At 35.2% G+C, this 18,364-nt stretch overlaps 1 protein-coding gene across 25 annotated transcripts in view; it reads right to left on the bottom strand.

Moving 5' to 3' along the window:
• RhoGAPp190 (Rho GTPase-activating protein 190) overlaps window positions 1-18,364 on the bottom strand; it is a 709,768-nt gene that overhangs the window by 32,019 nt on the left and 659,385 nt on the right. For all 25 annotated transcript variants that reach the window (XM_068385117.1, XM_068385108.1, XM_068385124.1 and 22 more), the window contains 2 exons: window positions 9,822-10,047; window positions 5,133-5,261 (listed from right to left, as the gene is read on the bottom strand). In XM_068385117.1, the coding sequence (XP_068241218.1) occupies window positions 5,133-5,261; window positions 9,822-10,047 (355 nt within the window). The remainder of the gene's footprint in view (window positions 1-5,132; window positions 5,262-9,821; window positions 10,048-18,364) is intronic.

Genomic DNA, 18,364 nt, shown 5'->3' with positions numbered 1-18,364 from the left:
GAAAAGGATATGATATCAGTTTATGCAACAGTAGAAGAGAGAAGAGTAATCAGAAATAACAAGAACAGAAGAATCTAATAGAAAAAGTGTTACTGCATAAATGAGGTAAACTGATTGAATCCCAGAAATTTCAGTCCTTTCATCCAAAAGCTCACTTTGTTTAGGCTAGTGGCAATATGTGTACCCAACAAGGGAGGATAGGAAAAGCATATGCTATCAGCTTATGAAACATAAGGAAAAGAATCAGAAATAATAAGAGAAGTATAATAGAAAAACTTTCATAAAATCAGAAAATTATTCCATAAGAGAAACAAATAGTTATTTAATACCAGCAATTTCAGTCCTTACAACTAAATTTTCACCTTGTACTTGAACACTAAACATCACAACCAGCCTCCACAGTACTAAAAGAAGAAAAAGGAACAATAGCCTGAACTGAATTTTCCCTTGTTGCACAACTCCTTTCTTAAGCTTCTCTTTTTTATCATAAACTTTACTAGCCACCAATTTTTATATGATATTCTGTAATTTCTCCATCTGAGCAACTGGAGCATTCCAAACTTTTGTATAGTTCACATACTTAATCCCCTACACATGGTACATAGGGTAGGAATGACTGTCTTCAAATACTACCGCTAGGGAGTTATGGGGTCCTTTGACTAGTCAGACAGTACTACATTGGATCCTTCTCTCTGGTTACAGTTCACTTTCCCTTTGCCTACACAAGCACCGAATAGTCTGGCCTATTCTTTATAGATTCTCCTCTGTCCTCATACACCTGGCAACACTGAGAATATCAAACAATTCTTCTTCACCCAAGGGGTTAACTACTGGACTGTAATTGTTCAGTGGCTACTTTTCTCTTGATAGTGGTAGAAGAGACACTTTAGCTATGGTAAGAAGCTCTTCTAGGAGGACACTCCAAAATCAAACCATTGTTCTCTAGTCTTTGGTAGTGGCATAGCCTCTGTACCATGGTCTTCCACTGTCTTGGGTTAGAGTTCTCTTGCATGTGGGTACAATCGTGTACACTATTCTATTTAATTTTTCTTCTTGTTTTGTTTAAGTTTATATGAGAAATATTTATATCAATGTTGTTACTGTTCTGAAAATATTTTATTTTCCTTGTGTCTTTTCCTCATTGGGCTATTTTCCCTGTTGGGGCCCCTGGGCTTATAGTATCCTTCTTTTCAAACTAGGGTTGTAGCTTAGCAGTAATAACAATATTAATAGATTATTTGACAAAAAAGCATTTTAAAATAAAATTATCTAACCACTGTACGACTGAACTAAGCACTATGTATATACATAAAAAAATTCAAAAAAATTAGGGAGACAAAATGAAGGTCCTATCAATCAGCCTAAATATAAGTATGATAACACACTGGTTGATACCCCAGAGAGGAAGGGTATGGAGTGAATAGAGAGAGAGAGAGAGAGAGAGAGAGAGAGAGAGAGAGAGAGAGAGAGAGAGAGAGAGAGAGAGAGAGACATAATATATATATATATATATATATATATATATATATATATATATATATATATATATATATATATATATATATATATATATATATATATATATAAATATATATAAATATATATATATGGAATATATATATATGTATATATATATATATATATATATATATATATATATATATATATATATACACACACTGGAACCTCTACACACGAACGTATCTACATCCGAATTTTCCAACACCCGAAGTAAAATTCAAGCAACTTTTCGACTTTACACCCGAATTTTATTTCGACACACGAAGTAAGCAATTTTCGTCGTACCGGTTGTATCCGAATTTTTCGACACGCGAAGTACAATTCGAACACGTTCCTACTCTACACCCAAGTAAACAATACAGTACCCGTACGCGTAGATGGTACTCATAGCGCCGGATGTATTTTTTATTTCCGCCGATAGAAGGCAGCACTTCGACCTCGTAGGGACCCTCAATTAGCGTGGCTTGGGTCATTCCTCTGTTCTTGTTGGCTTCGTGTGGTTGTGCCCTGTGCGTTCTGCTATTAACTGAGTTTAAATCGTGATTTTTTACGTTTATCCTTTTACGGTTTTTTACGTAAATCATGGGTCCTAAAAGGCTTAGTTTCGCAAGTGGTAGTGGTAGTGGTGAGAAAAGGAAGAAGGAAATGCTTTCTTTAAAAGTAAAGCAAGAAATTATTGAAAAGCATGAGTGAACTTGCAGAAGAATATGGCCGAAATATGTCGACGATCTCGACAATCTTGAAACAGAAAGAAGCCATTAAAGCAGTAAAACCTTCTAAGGGGATCACCATCATTTCAAAACGTTGTAGCCCTGTCATAGAAGAGATGGAATGACTTCTGCTAATCTGGATCAAGGACAGAGAGATCGTTGGCGACACCATCACTGAAACTATCATCTGCGAGAAGGCGCATGCCATCTTCACTGACTTGAAGGAAGCGAGCTCTGGGGGTGATGCTGGGGAGAGTTCAACCGAACTTCCTCAGACGATTTCAAGGCATCTCGTGGCTGGTTTGAAAAATTTAAGGAACGGTCCAGGATTCATTCAGTTGTTCGCCACGGAGAGGCTGCTAGTGCAGACACAAAGGCTGCAGCTGACTTTGTGAAGAGCTTTGAAAGGACCGTGCAGGAAGAAGGCTACGTAGAGCAGCAGGTGTTTAATTGTGATGAAACTGGGCTGTTTTGAAAGAAGATGCCCAGTCGAACCTACATCACCGCCGAAGAGAAGAAATTGCCTGGGCATAAGCCAATGAAGGATCGGTTGACTCTTGCCCTATGTGCCAACGCTAGCGGGGACTTTAAAGTCAAGCCCTTACTGGTTTACCATTCGGAGAACCCTAGGGCCTTTAAGACACAGAATGTGGATAAGGACCAGCTTCATGTTTTCTGGCAATCCAACTTGAAGGCCTGGGTCACTAGGCAGTTCTTTGTCCAATGGGTTAACCAAGTTTTTGGTCCTTCTGTGAAGAAGTATCTTCATGAGCAGAAATTGCCTTTAAAGTGCCTGCTATGCCTTGACAATGCACCCGCTCACCCCCCGGGACTTGAAGATGATATCTTCGAAGAATTCAAGTTCATAAAGTTGCTGTATCTTCCACTGAATACCACCTCTATCCTCCAGCCCATAGACCAGCAAGTCATCTCGAACTTCAAGAAGCTCTACACCAAGCACCTATTCAAGCAGTGCTTTAATGTCATGCAAAGCACAAACTTAACTTTGCGTGAATTTTGGAAAAGCCACTTTAACATCGTGCACTGCTTGAAGATCATAGATCAGGCTTGGGTGGGATTAACTCGACGAACCCTTAATTCTCCCTGGAAGAAGCTGTGGCCTGATGCAGTATCTCCCCGAGATTTCGAGGGTTTTGACCCCGAACCTGATCCCGTGATGGGTGCAGCGGAAGACGTAGAGGAAATCGTCTCCCTTGGCAAGTCCATGGGTCTAGAGGTCGACGCAGATGACATCACGGAACTCTTCGCCGAACATCACAACAAACTTACTACAGAGGAGCTCAAGGAACTCCAAGCTATGTTTGAGCACATGAGTGATGACAAGGAAGGGATCGAGGAGGTAGAACATGTGTTAGGTTCGGCGCAAATAAAAGAGGTGTTAGGAAAATATCAAGACGTGGTCCGATGACAAATACCATCCAGAAAAATTTCAGGTTTGTTGTGTAGTTGCGCAGTTCGATGATGTTTGCCTAACTCATTTTCGAAACATTCTGAAAAGCTGTACCAAGCAACTTTCTATCGATAGCTTCTTTAAAAAACTACGAAGCGAACTCGTGGTGAAGAGGAAGGAAGTGGTTCAAAGAAAACGGCAAAGAGTGAAGAGAAAAAAATTCAATCAATTTTAAGTGTAGAGAGTGAAAGTGATTAAAATTAATCATCAAAAAGAAAAAAAGAAAATGTAAAAAAAATATAAAATATATATATAAAAAAAAATAAGCTAAGTTAGGTTAAAGTTCACTTGGTATAAGTTAGAATAAGTTACGGTAGTGTACGTTTATCATAGTCACCCTCTCTACCTCCTCGCCACCCGTCCGTCTCCTCTCTGCGTAGCAAGACCGACACCTGCGCTGGACTTTCTAAGGTAAAGTGACGCTAAAAACCTGTTTCTTATTTATTATTTCTTTATAATTATTCTTCTATACATGTCTATTATCTAATTTAGAGTGCATATTGTCATGTGTAATTATGTGTAGTAATTTATTAAGGAGTTATCATAGGTTTTTGGGCTCAACCACGGATTAATCCTATTTCAATGTATTCTTATGGGAAAATTCGTTTCTACATACAAACATTTTCTACACCCGAAGTCGGTTGTGGAACGGATTAAATTCGTATGTAGAGGTACCACTGTATATATATATATATATATATATATATATATATATATATATATATATATATATATTATATATATATATATATATATATATATATATATATATATATATATATATATATATATATATATATATATATATATATATATATATATATATATATATATATATATATATATATATATATATATATATATATATATATATATAATATTACAGCTCATAAAAATTTAGAAAACAGAATAAGTCAATCTTAGCAAAGGCTGGTATCTGTGTGATAGCAAATTATCATTTGTTAACCCTTTAGGTAATGACAAAGCTAAAAAGAATTAAATTTTGATTTTTCTATATCTCTATTTGACTAGTGAAATTTATGTACAAAAAATACTGACGGTATAAAATTTTGTATTACTGTATAGACCAATCAATAACACAAGTAAAAAAAAAAAAAAACTTTAATATCCATCAATACTTTCAGATACATATAATGATCCCAAACATATAGAAAAAATGAAATTAACACATTGATAGTAAATTTCACATTGTGATACATAATATTGCAATAGCAAAGGACACAACAGCAAAACTGTAATATAAGACTGAAATACAGTATTTTCATGGTAAAGGAAATTTATAATTCCCTTTTGAAATAAATAAAACATTAAATATTACAGCAGTTAAGATTTTAAAACATAACTGAACATCCTCCCACAAGAAGAAAATGTAAAAGTGGAAAATTACTTAAAATTTAAAATATACTTACTGGCTATGGTTGTTAGATCAAGTAACTGGTTTTGCGGTAAGAGCGGAGGTAATTGTTTCAAATAATCTTTAAGAGCTGTAGCTGCAGCATTAACAGGGATATCTAGCTCTGTAAAGTTTACTGCATTATCTGAAAACAGAAGTTCATTTTATCTCAAAAGGATTAAAGCATCAACAGAATTCATTGTAAATCTATAATCTGTAAAGAACCTGATCAATATAAGAAACTAATTCATCAGAAAATACAAAAAGGTTACAAAATATTTGAAATCTTTATAGTCAACTGGCTATAGACTGGATATTTTATTTAGATATAAATAGCACAGAAATGAGAGGCCATTTAGCACCCATATGCATCTAGTGTTAAAGTCTATCCTTATGCTATGAGGTAAAAGTTAAGGAATGAAGAAAGGAAGCAAGAACACTGGTTAAATAAATGGATAGAAAGCAAGTGCAGCTAAAGACCCAAGGAATAAAAGACCTTCAAGTGATGCTTAGACTACACTGTGTAAAGTGCTTTTTCAGCACTAACCCCCTGCAAGGTCAACTGGCAATGGTAGCATTACAGTGCACAAGTTCTACAATTTCATATGAAAATGTAATGGTCCTATGTCTGTATACTGAAAGTACAACTGGTAAACTATAAATATCCATAAAATGTGAGGTACTTACATAAAAAGTCTGAATTACGGAACAGTATGAATTGGAAAACACCTACCTAACACAAGCCAAAATCATTTTATATAATTGACCATTCAAAACTCTTAAGCAACCAAAGTTCCAGCTACCACTATGAGTACAAATACTTAAAATCTAATGTGCCTTCTCTTGAATCAAAACTAATAACATATATCCATGGAAGACAAAAGAAATGATAGGGAAAATCAATGTTGCTATACCAAATGATCAAAGAAATCCAAGAAAAACTTCCTGAAAGAAGCTGATCTTGAATATCCTTATTAAGCCTCTTGATAACACTATCATAATAATTATTACTTAATATTATTATTATTATTATTAAAAAATGCAATCTTAGCTGACAAAGCAGAAGGCTAAAAGCGCAAAGACACTAATTGGGAAATTAGCCCAACAAAGAAAAGAAACAGAAGTAAAGAATAAACTATAAAAAGGAATATCAAATTAAAGAAATTAAAATAAATAACTAAGTAAAACATTCAAGTAATGAATAAACTATAAAAGAGAAATAACAAGTTGAAAGAAATGAAAAAAAATAACCAAGTACTGTAAAACATTCAAGTAGTGAATAAAGTATAAAATGAGCTATATCAACCTGTTCTCAGTAAAAATATTGTCACAGCCAGAATAAAACTTCTACAATACAGTGTAGCATTGAGCCTTACTAAAGTAAAGGCAAGACTATTAGAATTAACTGCACACCTAGCAATACATAGTGGATGGTAACGAGTTGGAAGGTCTGAATGCAAATTATGGTGAATTACGAAAAAAAAATACACAGCATGTAAAAGGAGTTAACTGAATGATGGCATGTGAGATAAATATATAGGTCATGAACAAGAAATTTCATAGACTGTGTTTTTGCCCCAAAATTCAAGAAAATAGTTAGATACTGAAGACCAGATAGGACAACAACATTCCAAACGTGGCAGGATTGAAACAGGTCTCCTATATTCTTAAGACTCAATTCTTAAATGTAACTGAATATATAAAGTGAATTTATAATAAAGAATAACTCCATGAATACTAAATTCATTACCTATGATTAAACATTATTAATGAAAAGATCTGGGTGGTGAGGATTCATTATTTTAGACTTACTAACAATCATATATTGTGTTAGGGTTTAATTTTTTCCAAAAAAAAAATTCACTGTCACTGATTTTAGCTAGATCTCTATGATTCATCAACCAAAGGTTTACACTTGAGTGCTGGTATCAATGCAGAGAGAGTATCATCTGCATTAACAGTAACCTTGTTTTCAAGCCCAAACTACATATCATGCATATATAACAAAATTTAATTATAATACTAATAAATTCACCCACTCCCATCTGTTTAAAGTTTCAAAACAAGGGTATCATGATTAACATTGACAAAGGAAACACTAATGTCAAGTACAACCATATGAGAATTGTGGCCAGACTTAAGACATTTTTGTAGACCATTAAAAATTAAAAAGAACATCACAGGCACCAAGGCTTCAAAATTGGAAAGGAGGACTACTTCCAGAAAACAACAATAGATATTAAAAATATTAAATATTACAGTTGTAGAAAAGGAGCAATATTCAAATAGCTTAGAGCCAATATATGTATATTCACCTGAGAGAGGAACATTGCCAATTCACATTCGTTTAAAAAATAAAATTTCTAACTAAATTTGTTAAAACAAGATAACTTAGGAGCTGGGGATTTAACCGACTGTACAGAAAAATACAATTTGGGACTTCACTTCCATTGGCATAAAGATCAAGTGAAATATCCTTAATTTCATGAAACGGAAAAGCTAAATTAGTTGGTATAGATTCAGGAAAACAAGAATGAGGCAGAAAGTTTCTCATTTTCTGCTTACTGTCAAACACATCACCCTGAAGGATTGGCTTTCTCTTTGGTCAGTGAGTGATAGAACCTTTTGGTTTAAGCTGGCGAGGAATTGAAGGTTTTTTGTGGTCAAATTATTGTATTAATCATCAGCTGATGCATAAACACTCTGAGCAATAGCTCTTAACTCAATATAGCTATCTAATATCAAAAGATTGTTGCACTCTAAAAGGCATGAGATTAAAAGACCATCAAAGACTGTTCTCTAGGTCATGGGCCACCTCATGGCTGCTTAGCTACAAAGCTGACGTCTATTGGTGTGTGCAGTTTCTATTACTGTAGACAAAAGGTAGGAAATCATATTACTATAAGTATGACAACACACTGGTTGATACGAGAGAGAGAGAGAGAGAGAGAGAGAGAGAGAGAGAGAGAGAGAGAGAGAGAGAGAGAGAGAGAGAGAGATATATATATATATATATATATATATATATATATATATATATATATATATTGGTTCCTACCCTCCAGAGATAAGGTACTATCTTCAACTTATCTGGCCTCCCCTAACACTTACTAAGAGCTATTGAAATCATTGATTATAGAGCAGACATCAGAATTGAATACAAGATGCCAGATAGATTAGAATTGTGCCATGTATTTGGGCTACTGAAAGAACAAGTGGCATTACATAATTCTTCATCTGGTAAAATATACAGGGATTTGTTAAGTTTACTTTTAAATATGTTGATGGACTAATTTCTGACGGTGAGATACACTGGGTACACTTCCATACAACAGTGGCCATGAGGACAAAAAAGGATGCACATGAAATTTCAGGAAGGTTATGATAGAAAATAGTAAGGTAGAGTGCACATGATATGAATTTTAGGTTTATGGTGAAATTAAGACCTAATGTTTTAAGGTTTAGCAGTTAGGATATCTTGGATAAAGTCCTCTTCGATTTTCTAGCAACATACATGCTATCTAGTTTCATCTCCTTCAGGCTATCACAGAAGGGAAGATCATGCAAGTTGTCAACCTTCTTCCTGAATTTATAAAGTATGCATTCTAGCTGGTCTATTTTGCCCTAGTTAGTTGGGTATTCTTTGTATTAAATGTTTTAGTACCCAAACCAATTACTTACAATAACATCAGTTATGTAACTTATATAAACCATGTTTGGTTATCAGAAGGAAGATTACAGAACATTTTATGTGATCTTCTAATGAGAAGACAGAGGACCATCTCATTTCTTGATTTCTTCAAAATCTGTTTGAATTTGTCCCTACTGAAGGCTGCTTTCTTTGCGTTCAAGATAGATTACACGATCTAATCCCTTAGGAAATTTTACATTTTTTATGCATCAGATAAGGTTGAAAAAAGGATACAAATGGGTTTTGTAAGTTGTCAATATCATAAATAATCATTCTAACGAGATGATCGAGAAATGTTCCTTCTTAGACTTCCCTTATGGTATGTACCGGTTTTGATAATACTCTATAAATAAGCTGATACAGTAATTGGAGCATTCAATCCAAGAGATATTGGTGTAGAAAGACTCCCAAAGAAGCATATGCAGGGTATAAAGTGATATATCTAGTTAAAAGTCTAAGCAATGTGAAGATAAATTATCTTTCTTTGCTATGCAATTCTAGCATTCAGGCTATTGACTATTGATTTGCTGTAAGAAAAGCAGATCTCCCAGCCATGATGGTTTGTAAGCTGAAGTTAATTTTTAGTTACATGCTTGATTACTACTCTCCTCATGATTAAAAAAAAAGTATACTTTTCATTATTCTAATTGTTTTACATACATATTTTAAGCAAACAGATGTTTTACAAAACCTAGCCCCCTTGTTTGATGTGATTTAACTCCACAGAATGAATATACAAAAGGTTTCACTATTGATGTTGAACCAATTGTAGTACAGTATAGTCAGGCTCTGTATCCTCATAAACATTATTTTACTTTTTGATATTCAGACAAATCAGTGAAGTGACATCTAATATAGTATTTCTCCGATAGAATCCATGCCATCTATTTCTTAGTTACACAAATACCTCAAAAAGTGATACTAAAACCCAACTAAAATTATCTTTGTTATAAAAACATCCCAATAATGAAATTCAACATAAAATGGTAGAGTACAAAGAAATCCAATACTTGCCTTCCTTAAATTTAGTAGTAAGCTGCTCTACATGCACCTTATTGCCAGGAACTCTATATATACCCTCAGAATCAAGACCTTCCATTTCAATAAATACAACACATTTTTCCAGGAACAACGGTACAGGCTGCTCTGGACTTTGGACAAAGTCCTCCAAGGTGGGAGCAGGTGGTCCCTTTTGGGAGCCCTTTGTAGAACCCTTCGCTGCCTTCTTCTTCTCTCTTTCCTGAATAAAAAATAATTAAGATGTATTTCACAAAACATAAAACATTACAAAAATAATCCAGCAGACCTATATTCATTCATTTACTGCTCTCAAATTAAAGAAATCCTAAGAACCATGGAAAATTTTCCAAACATTCAGTAATATTAAAACAACTTTTATGATACAGGGGTGTTTAATTATTTACTAAATCACTTTGAAAAACTGTACAACAATTCTATAGTTCATATAATTTTAGACTTATCCATTACACAAATGTATTTAGCAATAAAAGTAACAATACTGTAATATAATTCTTTTGCTGAATATTTGTTGACATTTTTTGTGTTGGCTTTTTCTTGTGCCAGATCATAATTATATTTAAAGTGGATTTTACAATCAAGCATTAATATAAAAATATTACTTTATCTTGAATATAACTGCCTTTCTCAGAGCTTGAGATGTTTGGTAATTTAAAATGAAAGGACGATGAACAGTACAAATGAAAACAACTAGGAAATCATTGAAAAGGGGATAGATAAAGACCTCAAGGTAACAAGTGCAGAACAGAGAAGAATCAGAATCGAGTGACCTAATTTCACATCCAGTCTATATTGTAGATGGAAAAGAAAACATCAAATGTTTATGATGATAATTGTGATGATAAATTATTTAACATTAACTATATCAACTTAAGGGTTCATAGGATGAAAACTTAAGGGGCCGGAATGTCAATATATGGGGGTATAGGAAAAAAAACACAAAAACCTGAAAAAATTCACTGAGCTTCGTATGGCAATGGAGAATGCATTTACGATATATTTTGTCAAAATTCTTCTTACTTTCATAGTTACCGGGTAATTAGTAAAAGTAACTCAATAAACCATACACATTGTTCCCTGCAAGAAAATGCAGAATTTCTTCTGCTATTGTAAATTTTGATAATTATTACATTTTAATGTAAAAGAAATTGTGAACAATGGCATCTGTATAACTTCCACAAGTCGCATAAAATGTTTTTGTCCTTCAATCCTGCCACAATCCTAAGAGAGTACATGCCTGAGTTTGACCTCTGACATTAACTCATTTTTAAGTTTGTTTTTCTCGTTTTTGGCAAGAATTTTATCATTTCAAAGAGAAAAAGACAATTTCAACATCTTGCTAACATGAGGAAGAAGAAAATTCACTCTATTAGGGAGAGAGAGAGAGAGAGAGAGAGAGAGAGAGAGGAGAGAGAGAGAGAGAGAGAGAGAGAGAGAGAGAGAGAGAGAGAGAGAGAGAATTGTGTGGATGGAGAAGTGACGGCCTTGCCTGATATGAGCAAAAGCAGTAAGATATTGAGCAAAAGTTTCTTCTTTTATGAGTAAATTATGATAAATAACTTTGTTTTTGTTTATCAACATCCAAAAAGGAACATGAAATTCATAATTATTAGGATTTATTAATATTGTGTTTGTAAAAATACAAAGGAAAACTTTGAACGCCCTCTGACATTAACTGATTTTTAAGTTTGTTTTTCTCGTTTTCAGCAAGAATTTTATCATTTTAAAGAGTTAAAGACAATTTCAACATCTTGCTAACATAAGGAAGAAGAAAATATGCTCTACTAAAGAGTTCAGAGGAGGGTAATATTGATAGTGCGCAGAGAGAGAGAGAGAGAGAGAGAGAGAGAGAGAGAGAGAGAGAGAGAGCGCCTTGCCTCACAGGAGCCAAAAAAGCGAAATATTGAGCAAAAGGATCTTCATTTATGATTAAATTATGATAAATAACTTTTTCTTTTATTAATACCCAAAAAAAGAACATAAAATTCATAATAATCATGATTTATTAATATTGTCTTTGTAAAAATACAGTACTGTACAAGGAAATACTTTAAATGGCCTCAAAACTATATTTATGGACCTTCAAATTCAATAGTCTCCCTTAGTTTTAAAGATATAGCATTGAACTTTGATATATAACTTAGAAATACATTATAAAACAATGAAATGAAGCCCTTTTTTTCCAATTTTTTTTTCATATTTCTTTCCTTAATATTTTCCCCTGATTTTTAGGGTTTATTTTTTCCCATAATGAAAAAAATCATATCTGGCATAAAATTTACTTTTAGGAAAAAAAACTCTTCATATTATTGGAGGTCTACATCAGGTCTATATATGGTAGTAATCCCAGATCTTAGTAATAATTATCAAGACGGGATAGTATTTGAAAACCGCTAATTTTCAGGATAAATTGCCCTGGCGTCGCGAAACCGAAGGTCAGAGGCAAAAATCCTGTGCATTTCGAAGATGTTCTAAGTAACCTTATTAAGTGGAATGAATGTTGAAGTCCTGTCATTAAAAATCGGCATTAGACGGCAGGCCCCCTTAAGGGACCAAAGAACCTTACTCACACTTCATGTTGGGGGTTTCAATTCCCAAGACGGGCAAAACTGTTCTAAGCTCCTCGTCAAGGCTGATATTTCCCACAATGAAATATCAGTTCCCTTCAGTCAAAACACCTGGCTTAAGGCTGAGCAATAGCCTTTCTTCACCAAGATTGATACCCCAGAGGGGAGGGATCCAAGCTCTTCTGTCTGAGGTCTAGATATAGGCTACATAATAGACTTTTCCAGCAAAAATGAGAGCAGCTACAGTATTCGACAAAGGTAAATAAGGAGAATGGAGCTATTCGGCAATGGAGGATAAGTTGGAGAGTCAAGCTATTCGGTAAAGGAAAATAAGGAGAGCTGTAATTCATTGTAGAAAGACTCCGTCAACCAAAAAGCCCATCCAACAATGCATCTAGCAGAAGAAGGGTAGCTCTGCAGACACATACTGGAGGACCATCAGGATATCTGGATACAACCAAAAGTGTGACACTTAGGAGCTGTCAAAATACCTGAAACCACAATCGACCACAGACTGAGTAATTGGTATACCAGGTAAGTGGGCGGAGACTCTAAGGTATCTAGAGGAACTTGGTGGAAGGTGACCCGAATGCTGCAATCTTTCCTGGAATGGGAGAACAGCTTACTGGAAGTCGAAAAGGGAGGGAGGGAGGAGTTCAATGACTCCCCGCCAGCCACAAGGACCTTAACGAACAGAGACAATAAATAACATATAATAAAAACAATTAAATAAAAGCTTTAACGTGATTACCCCACGAACAAAAGTCTACGTAATAGCAGCCATTCCTTATAAGAAAGGATAGAAGACCCAAGCATGATACGGTACGTAACGAAGGGAAACACGCTGAAAGAATACCCAATACACAACCGAAATCTCCCCGGCCGACCGATGGCCAATCAGGGCGGCAGGGGAAAAAACCGGCTACGACAAGGCATGTAAAGGGAGCGTACTTGACTATAACCTCGACAGCTGTTCTCGGCTCAGACTAAGGGGAGGAGTCAGTAGGTATCCCGGGGGAGGGATGAGTAAGGGGGGGGGGGGTGGCTGGGGAACGAGAGGACTCGACCCGTAAGGCAAAACAGCTGACTCCAAAGTCTCTGAGAGACGTGAGGTAACCCTGGAGGGGGATGAGGGTATGGGGTGGCATACACCAATAGAGGGGAGGGGAGGAGCCAGCGAGAACTAGCCAATGGTGGGGCTCGGGGCGAACACGTGGGACCGAGAGCGGACAGGAGTACCAACCTGTCCGAACAGAACCACAAGATAAACAAAAACGGAATGATCATATAAGGATAATAGAATAATGTAAAAATAATGTTAACATGTAGAACTAGGTTATAAGGCATGCAAAAGCTAAAGGTAGTAAGAGAGGGACGCAGGTAATGGCAGGAAAAGAATAAATAATAAAGCCGAGCCCTCCAGCGCGGGTAGGTACCGAGCTGGACAGGGGGGCCAACATAACGGCTAGATCGGGTATGATGCCGATCGGTAGGATAACAAAAAACTATAGTAAAAAACTGCCAAGCGAGAGTCCCACTCGAACTAATAGCGTAACACTATCTAGGTGTAAAGAGTAATAAATCCTAGATTAAAAAACACCATAACACGATAACAAAAACCTTCCAGGTACTCGGCCTCGAAGGGTAGCAAGCAAGCTAAAACCTAAAGAAAAGTTCAAATAGCTATGATACGTGAGCAATAATATCAGTGGAGCAATGTGTTAATCGGTAAAAACTCCAGCGCAACAGGTTCAAAACGAATAACAATTAGTATAGAAGACTAATTGCAAGGCGTTAACGAGCCAAGGAGATAGCAAGGCCAACATGGCCGCCGCGTAGCGGGGCCATCGAGACTGAGAAAACACGAAAACTCAAATAATAATAAAAATAAGGGCAATGCTACCTCCAAGAGCTAAAAAATCATAGATCTAGTACTTAACTTGGATGAGGAATCTTGGGTATCCGACATCTTGCACTAGAACAGGAGTAATCCACCGAAAACACAGAGCCAAAAAGCACAACAAACGGTCGTAGTGAGGCTATGAAAAGGAGTGACGTAGTTGGCGTGGGTTGAGATGGTGGTAGTAGCTTTCAGTGGTGGGTGTTGAACGGCACCTAGCTGTTACAGGGATGTTGAAGAGGAGATATCTAAATGGCACGAGACCTCTGGTTGTGGTTTTACACGCCCCAATATTATACCGACACCTTTTTAGGTGAGCGAGCTGGGTTCAACCCTGGCATTCCTATGCAACTTTTTTCTCTGGTAATACATAGCAGTTATATACCTTAGAAATGATGCAAAAGGAGCATTTCACGGAGCGGCACAGGTGGAGCCCAGAAAAGGATTTTTGTCGATTAGATATGACTATAAGGTGATTATATAATGATGACTCAGCAGAGTATATTTACTGACTAGTGGTCAGCTGATGAAATGGCAATGCCGTATTTTAAGCCTTAGCCTATAATTCAACATAGATTTAAGCAAAGTACGAGTTAATTTTGTGTGTAGTACAAGTATTCAATTGAAACTATTTAAGGAAACCAGAATTTTTGTTTCTCCTGCTATACGTTTATTAGCAATGCATATTTTAAGGTTATCCTACAATTGAGCTTAGATTTAAGCAAGAAGTATAAGTTTATTTTGTGTGTAGTCCAAGTATTTAATAGAAGATTTTCAAGGAAACACATTTTTTTTCTCCTGCTATATGTATGTATTGTATCGCACTTCTGAGAGAGAGATACTCTGTTGCTATTGGTCTCTGCGCATATTTTCGATACAGTAGTGGCAGCTTGAGATCAGCTGATCACAGCTAAAATGGATTTATGCAGAGTATGAATTTGTTTTGTTGTATTTGACTAGCACTTTAAGGAAGAAACTTTCTTGTTGATCAAATATGACAATAAGATGATTACATAATAATGACTATATTTACTGTATTTTAACATAGGCTGACTTACAACCAGATCGGGTTACAACCAGTCAGTCATATCCAAAATCAGTCATAAGTCGACGAATACCTGTAGTTTACCTATTCCTGTTACCTTTCCTTCCTAATGCTCATACCGCCCAAAAGGGATGATGATGTTACTGAAGCACATGGTGACTAGTCTGGGAGTCTTGCCTAGGCATGCTTTCGCGGGGAGAGTAGTGCTGCACCAAAACGAAACTAAGGACTAGGGTTGGAGATGGGTTACAGTACAAGATACAACAGCTCACATTCCTGGTACCAATGATCAGTTCCATGACAGATTGAGTAAGAGCATTGCTGGTAAGGATAGAGGCATTTGCCCTTATCATTTTCCTGCTTCAGGACATTCCAGGGATACTTAACTTGACTTCTCGAGGAGCATTGAGAGGAGCTTACAATGCAAGACTTAAAGGAGTTGAGGCAAAGAAACATAACAAAGTTCAGGAACAGTTCTCTAGCGGCGAGGAGGAGTAGGATGACCCTATGACACTGGCAGAAATCAAGGAAGCTCTAGCTTACTACCAAAAAATGGTGGCTTTTTTCAAAAAGAGACATCAAAATGACTTTTGCCTGAGTCATTTCATGATCACTTTAAGAACCAGGAAAAAAAAAAGCTTCCTAATATAGTTATTTATTAAAGAGGCCTTCGATACTTGTAGGCCAAGAAGAAGCTGAAAGTGATAAAAAAAAAGAGGAAGTGATGAAGAAAATGATCAAATTTAGAAAATACAAAATGTAAAGTAAAAAAGATACAAAATTAGAATAAGACAAAAAAAAAAAAAAAAAAAAAAAAAAAAAATAATTTTAAGTTTATCATAAAGGTAAGTATTAATATTTTCTGCCATTTGTTAATGTGTTTCATAAAGTAAAGTTTCATGTTTTATACCATTTATGAATGTGTTTAGTAAACTTGAGTGTTCAAGTTTTCTGCCACTTGTTAATGTTTTCTGCAGTTTGTCATCCTCCTCTGCCATTTCTCTTTCGGACATTGCCTCATTCCAAATGTAAGGTTCCACATTTTTGTTATGGTATTTTCCATCTATCATTGCATTACTGTACTGTCTGTTTTAATCATACATTTAATTTACAGGTTATTAATGGTTAGGATTTTATTGAATAATCCAAATGGTTGTATTTTATTGTGTTTAGTACAATTTATCCTCACTATAAAAATTGAATGTGGTGTTTGTGTAAGGCTTTGAACAAATTAGGCTATTTACATGTAAAAGATGACTCAATGCGAAAAAAACCATAGTATGAAAGCCACTATGGAAACAATTAATTTTGTATTGTGAGGCACTATTGTACTTAAACACACAACTACAGTACTGTGCAGTATATGATTATACTAAGCATTTTATATGCTACTTATACTACTTTGTTTACTATTGTACGATGATTAAAATATAAGCAAAACACCTGCTATTTGATTCAATTGCTCATAATCATAACAAACAAACTGCTATTTGATTCAATTGTTCATAATCATAACAAAACGGCTGTTTTTTGTTTGGTTGTTATTGTGGTTGTACAGTATGCGTTCCCACAATGATTATAACATTACTAACAATTCCTTCATCATTATCTTTTGATCCTCTAACCCATTGATGTAAAAGATGGGATAAATACTACTGGGTTACTGTAGATGTCGGATTCCCTACAATACTGGGCTAGAGATGACACCGACACATCAAGAATTGCATCATGCTAAAAGATTGCTGCGTAGAGCTTCATATGAAAATGGTTAATGGTCGTTGTATAAAATATGTACACTTAGTCAATCTTAAATTGTATACATATTATACAGTACAGAATTACAGTAATGTTCTTTATTGTAAATGTAGGCTATGTATGCTGCAAATCAAGTTGTCTGAATGAAAACAGCAAACACTTACAGTAGAGTTAAGTTTTACTGTCGCGATAGTAGTACAATACAGTAATATACACTGCAGTATCAGCGAGTGCTATTACAGTATTACCAGATAGGAAAAACTATACTGTGATAGAAACAATATTAGGCAGAAGGCAATGGGCAGTGAGTTGTTAAGTTTCGAGTTATTCCACCCTAGGGCACCAAAGATATGCAAATTCCTACATTTCGTGCCTGTCTCTGTTACCTAACCCTTGCGAAGAGAGGGGGCTGACTGTATAAATACCTTCTCTCTCTCTCTGTGAGGTGTCATACAATACTGTCTATAAATATAGCAGGAGAAAAGAAAAACTTTTGTTTCCTTAAAAAGTATCAATTAAATACTACACACAAAATAAAGTTGGACTTTCCGTAAATTTATGTACGATCATAAGTTAAAGTTTAAAAAATGGCTTCGACTTCATCAGCTGATATCTAATTTTAGCAGAAAACAAAATGTTAATGTACTGAAAGAAGTCTAAAATAATCCTGGTTTTGGACGTTAACTGAACTTCATTTAAGAATTTTTGTACATTTGTTTTTTCAATTTTGCCTGTTGTCAGCTGATCTTAACACAATTGTATCGAGAATACGCCTATATATGCTATAATTATGCATTATTATTTGCTGATTTCCAAGTATTTGATTTTCACTTTTTGACTTGCATACTTTGGCAATTTTTCATACACTGCTGAAGAGTACAGTATTATTTGCTTATTTCTAATGTTAAATTTCACATTTTAATTTGCGCTTTTAACCATTACGCTGTATTTGACGATTTGTAACTAAATCTTACATCTTAATTTGTGTTCTCTGATGGTAATTAATGCCGATTTCCAATGCTAAACTTAGACTTGCACTTTTTAACATTCAGCTGTATGGCCATTTATAACTCTTAAATTTCTTGTTTTGACGATGATATGACCACATGTCGTCACCAGACATACCAGTTATGGTCGAGGTGGTAGAATCAATCAGTCGTAAGGAGACATGTCTTCACAGGAGAAAACACAATCAGCATATTTCCGTGAGACATAACATCAGAAAAAGCGAGAGGGAAACTCACACTCATGA

The sequence above is a fragment of the Palaemon carinicauda genome, chromosome 1, assembly GCF_036898095.1.
Source record: "Palaemon carinicauda isolate YSFRI2023 chromosome 1, ASM3689809v2, whole genome shotgun sequence".
Lineage (NCBI taxonomy): Eukaryota > Metazoa > Arthropoda > Malacostraca > Decapoda > Palaemonidae > Palaemon > Palaemon carinicauda.
Note: the sequence above shows the minus strand (reverse complement) of the source record. Positions and strands in the feature narration are given on the sequence as shown.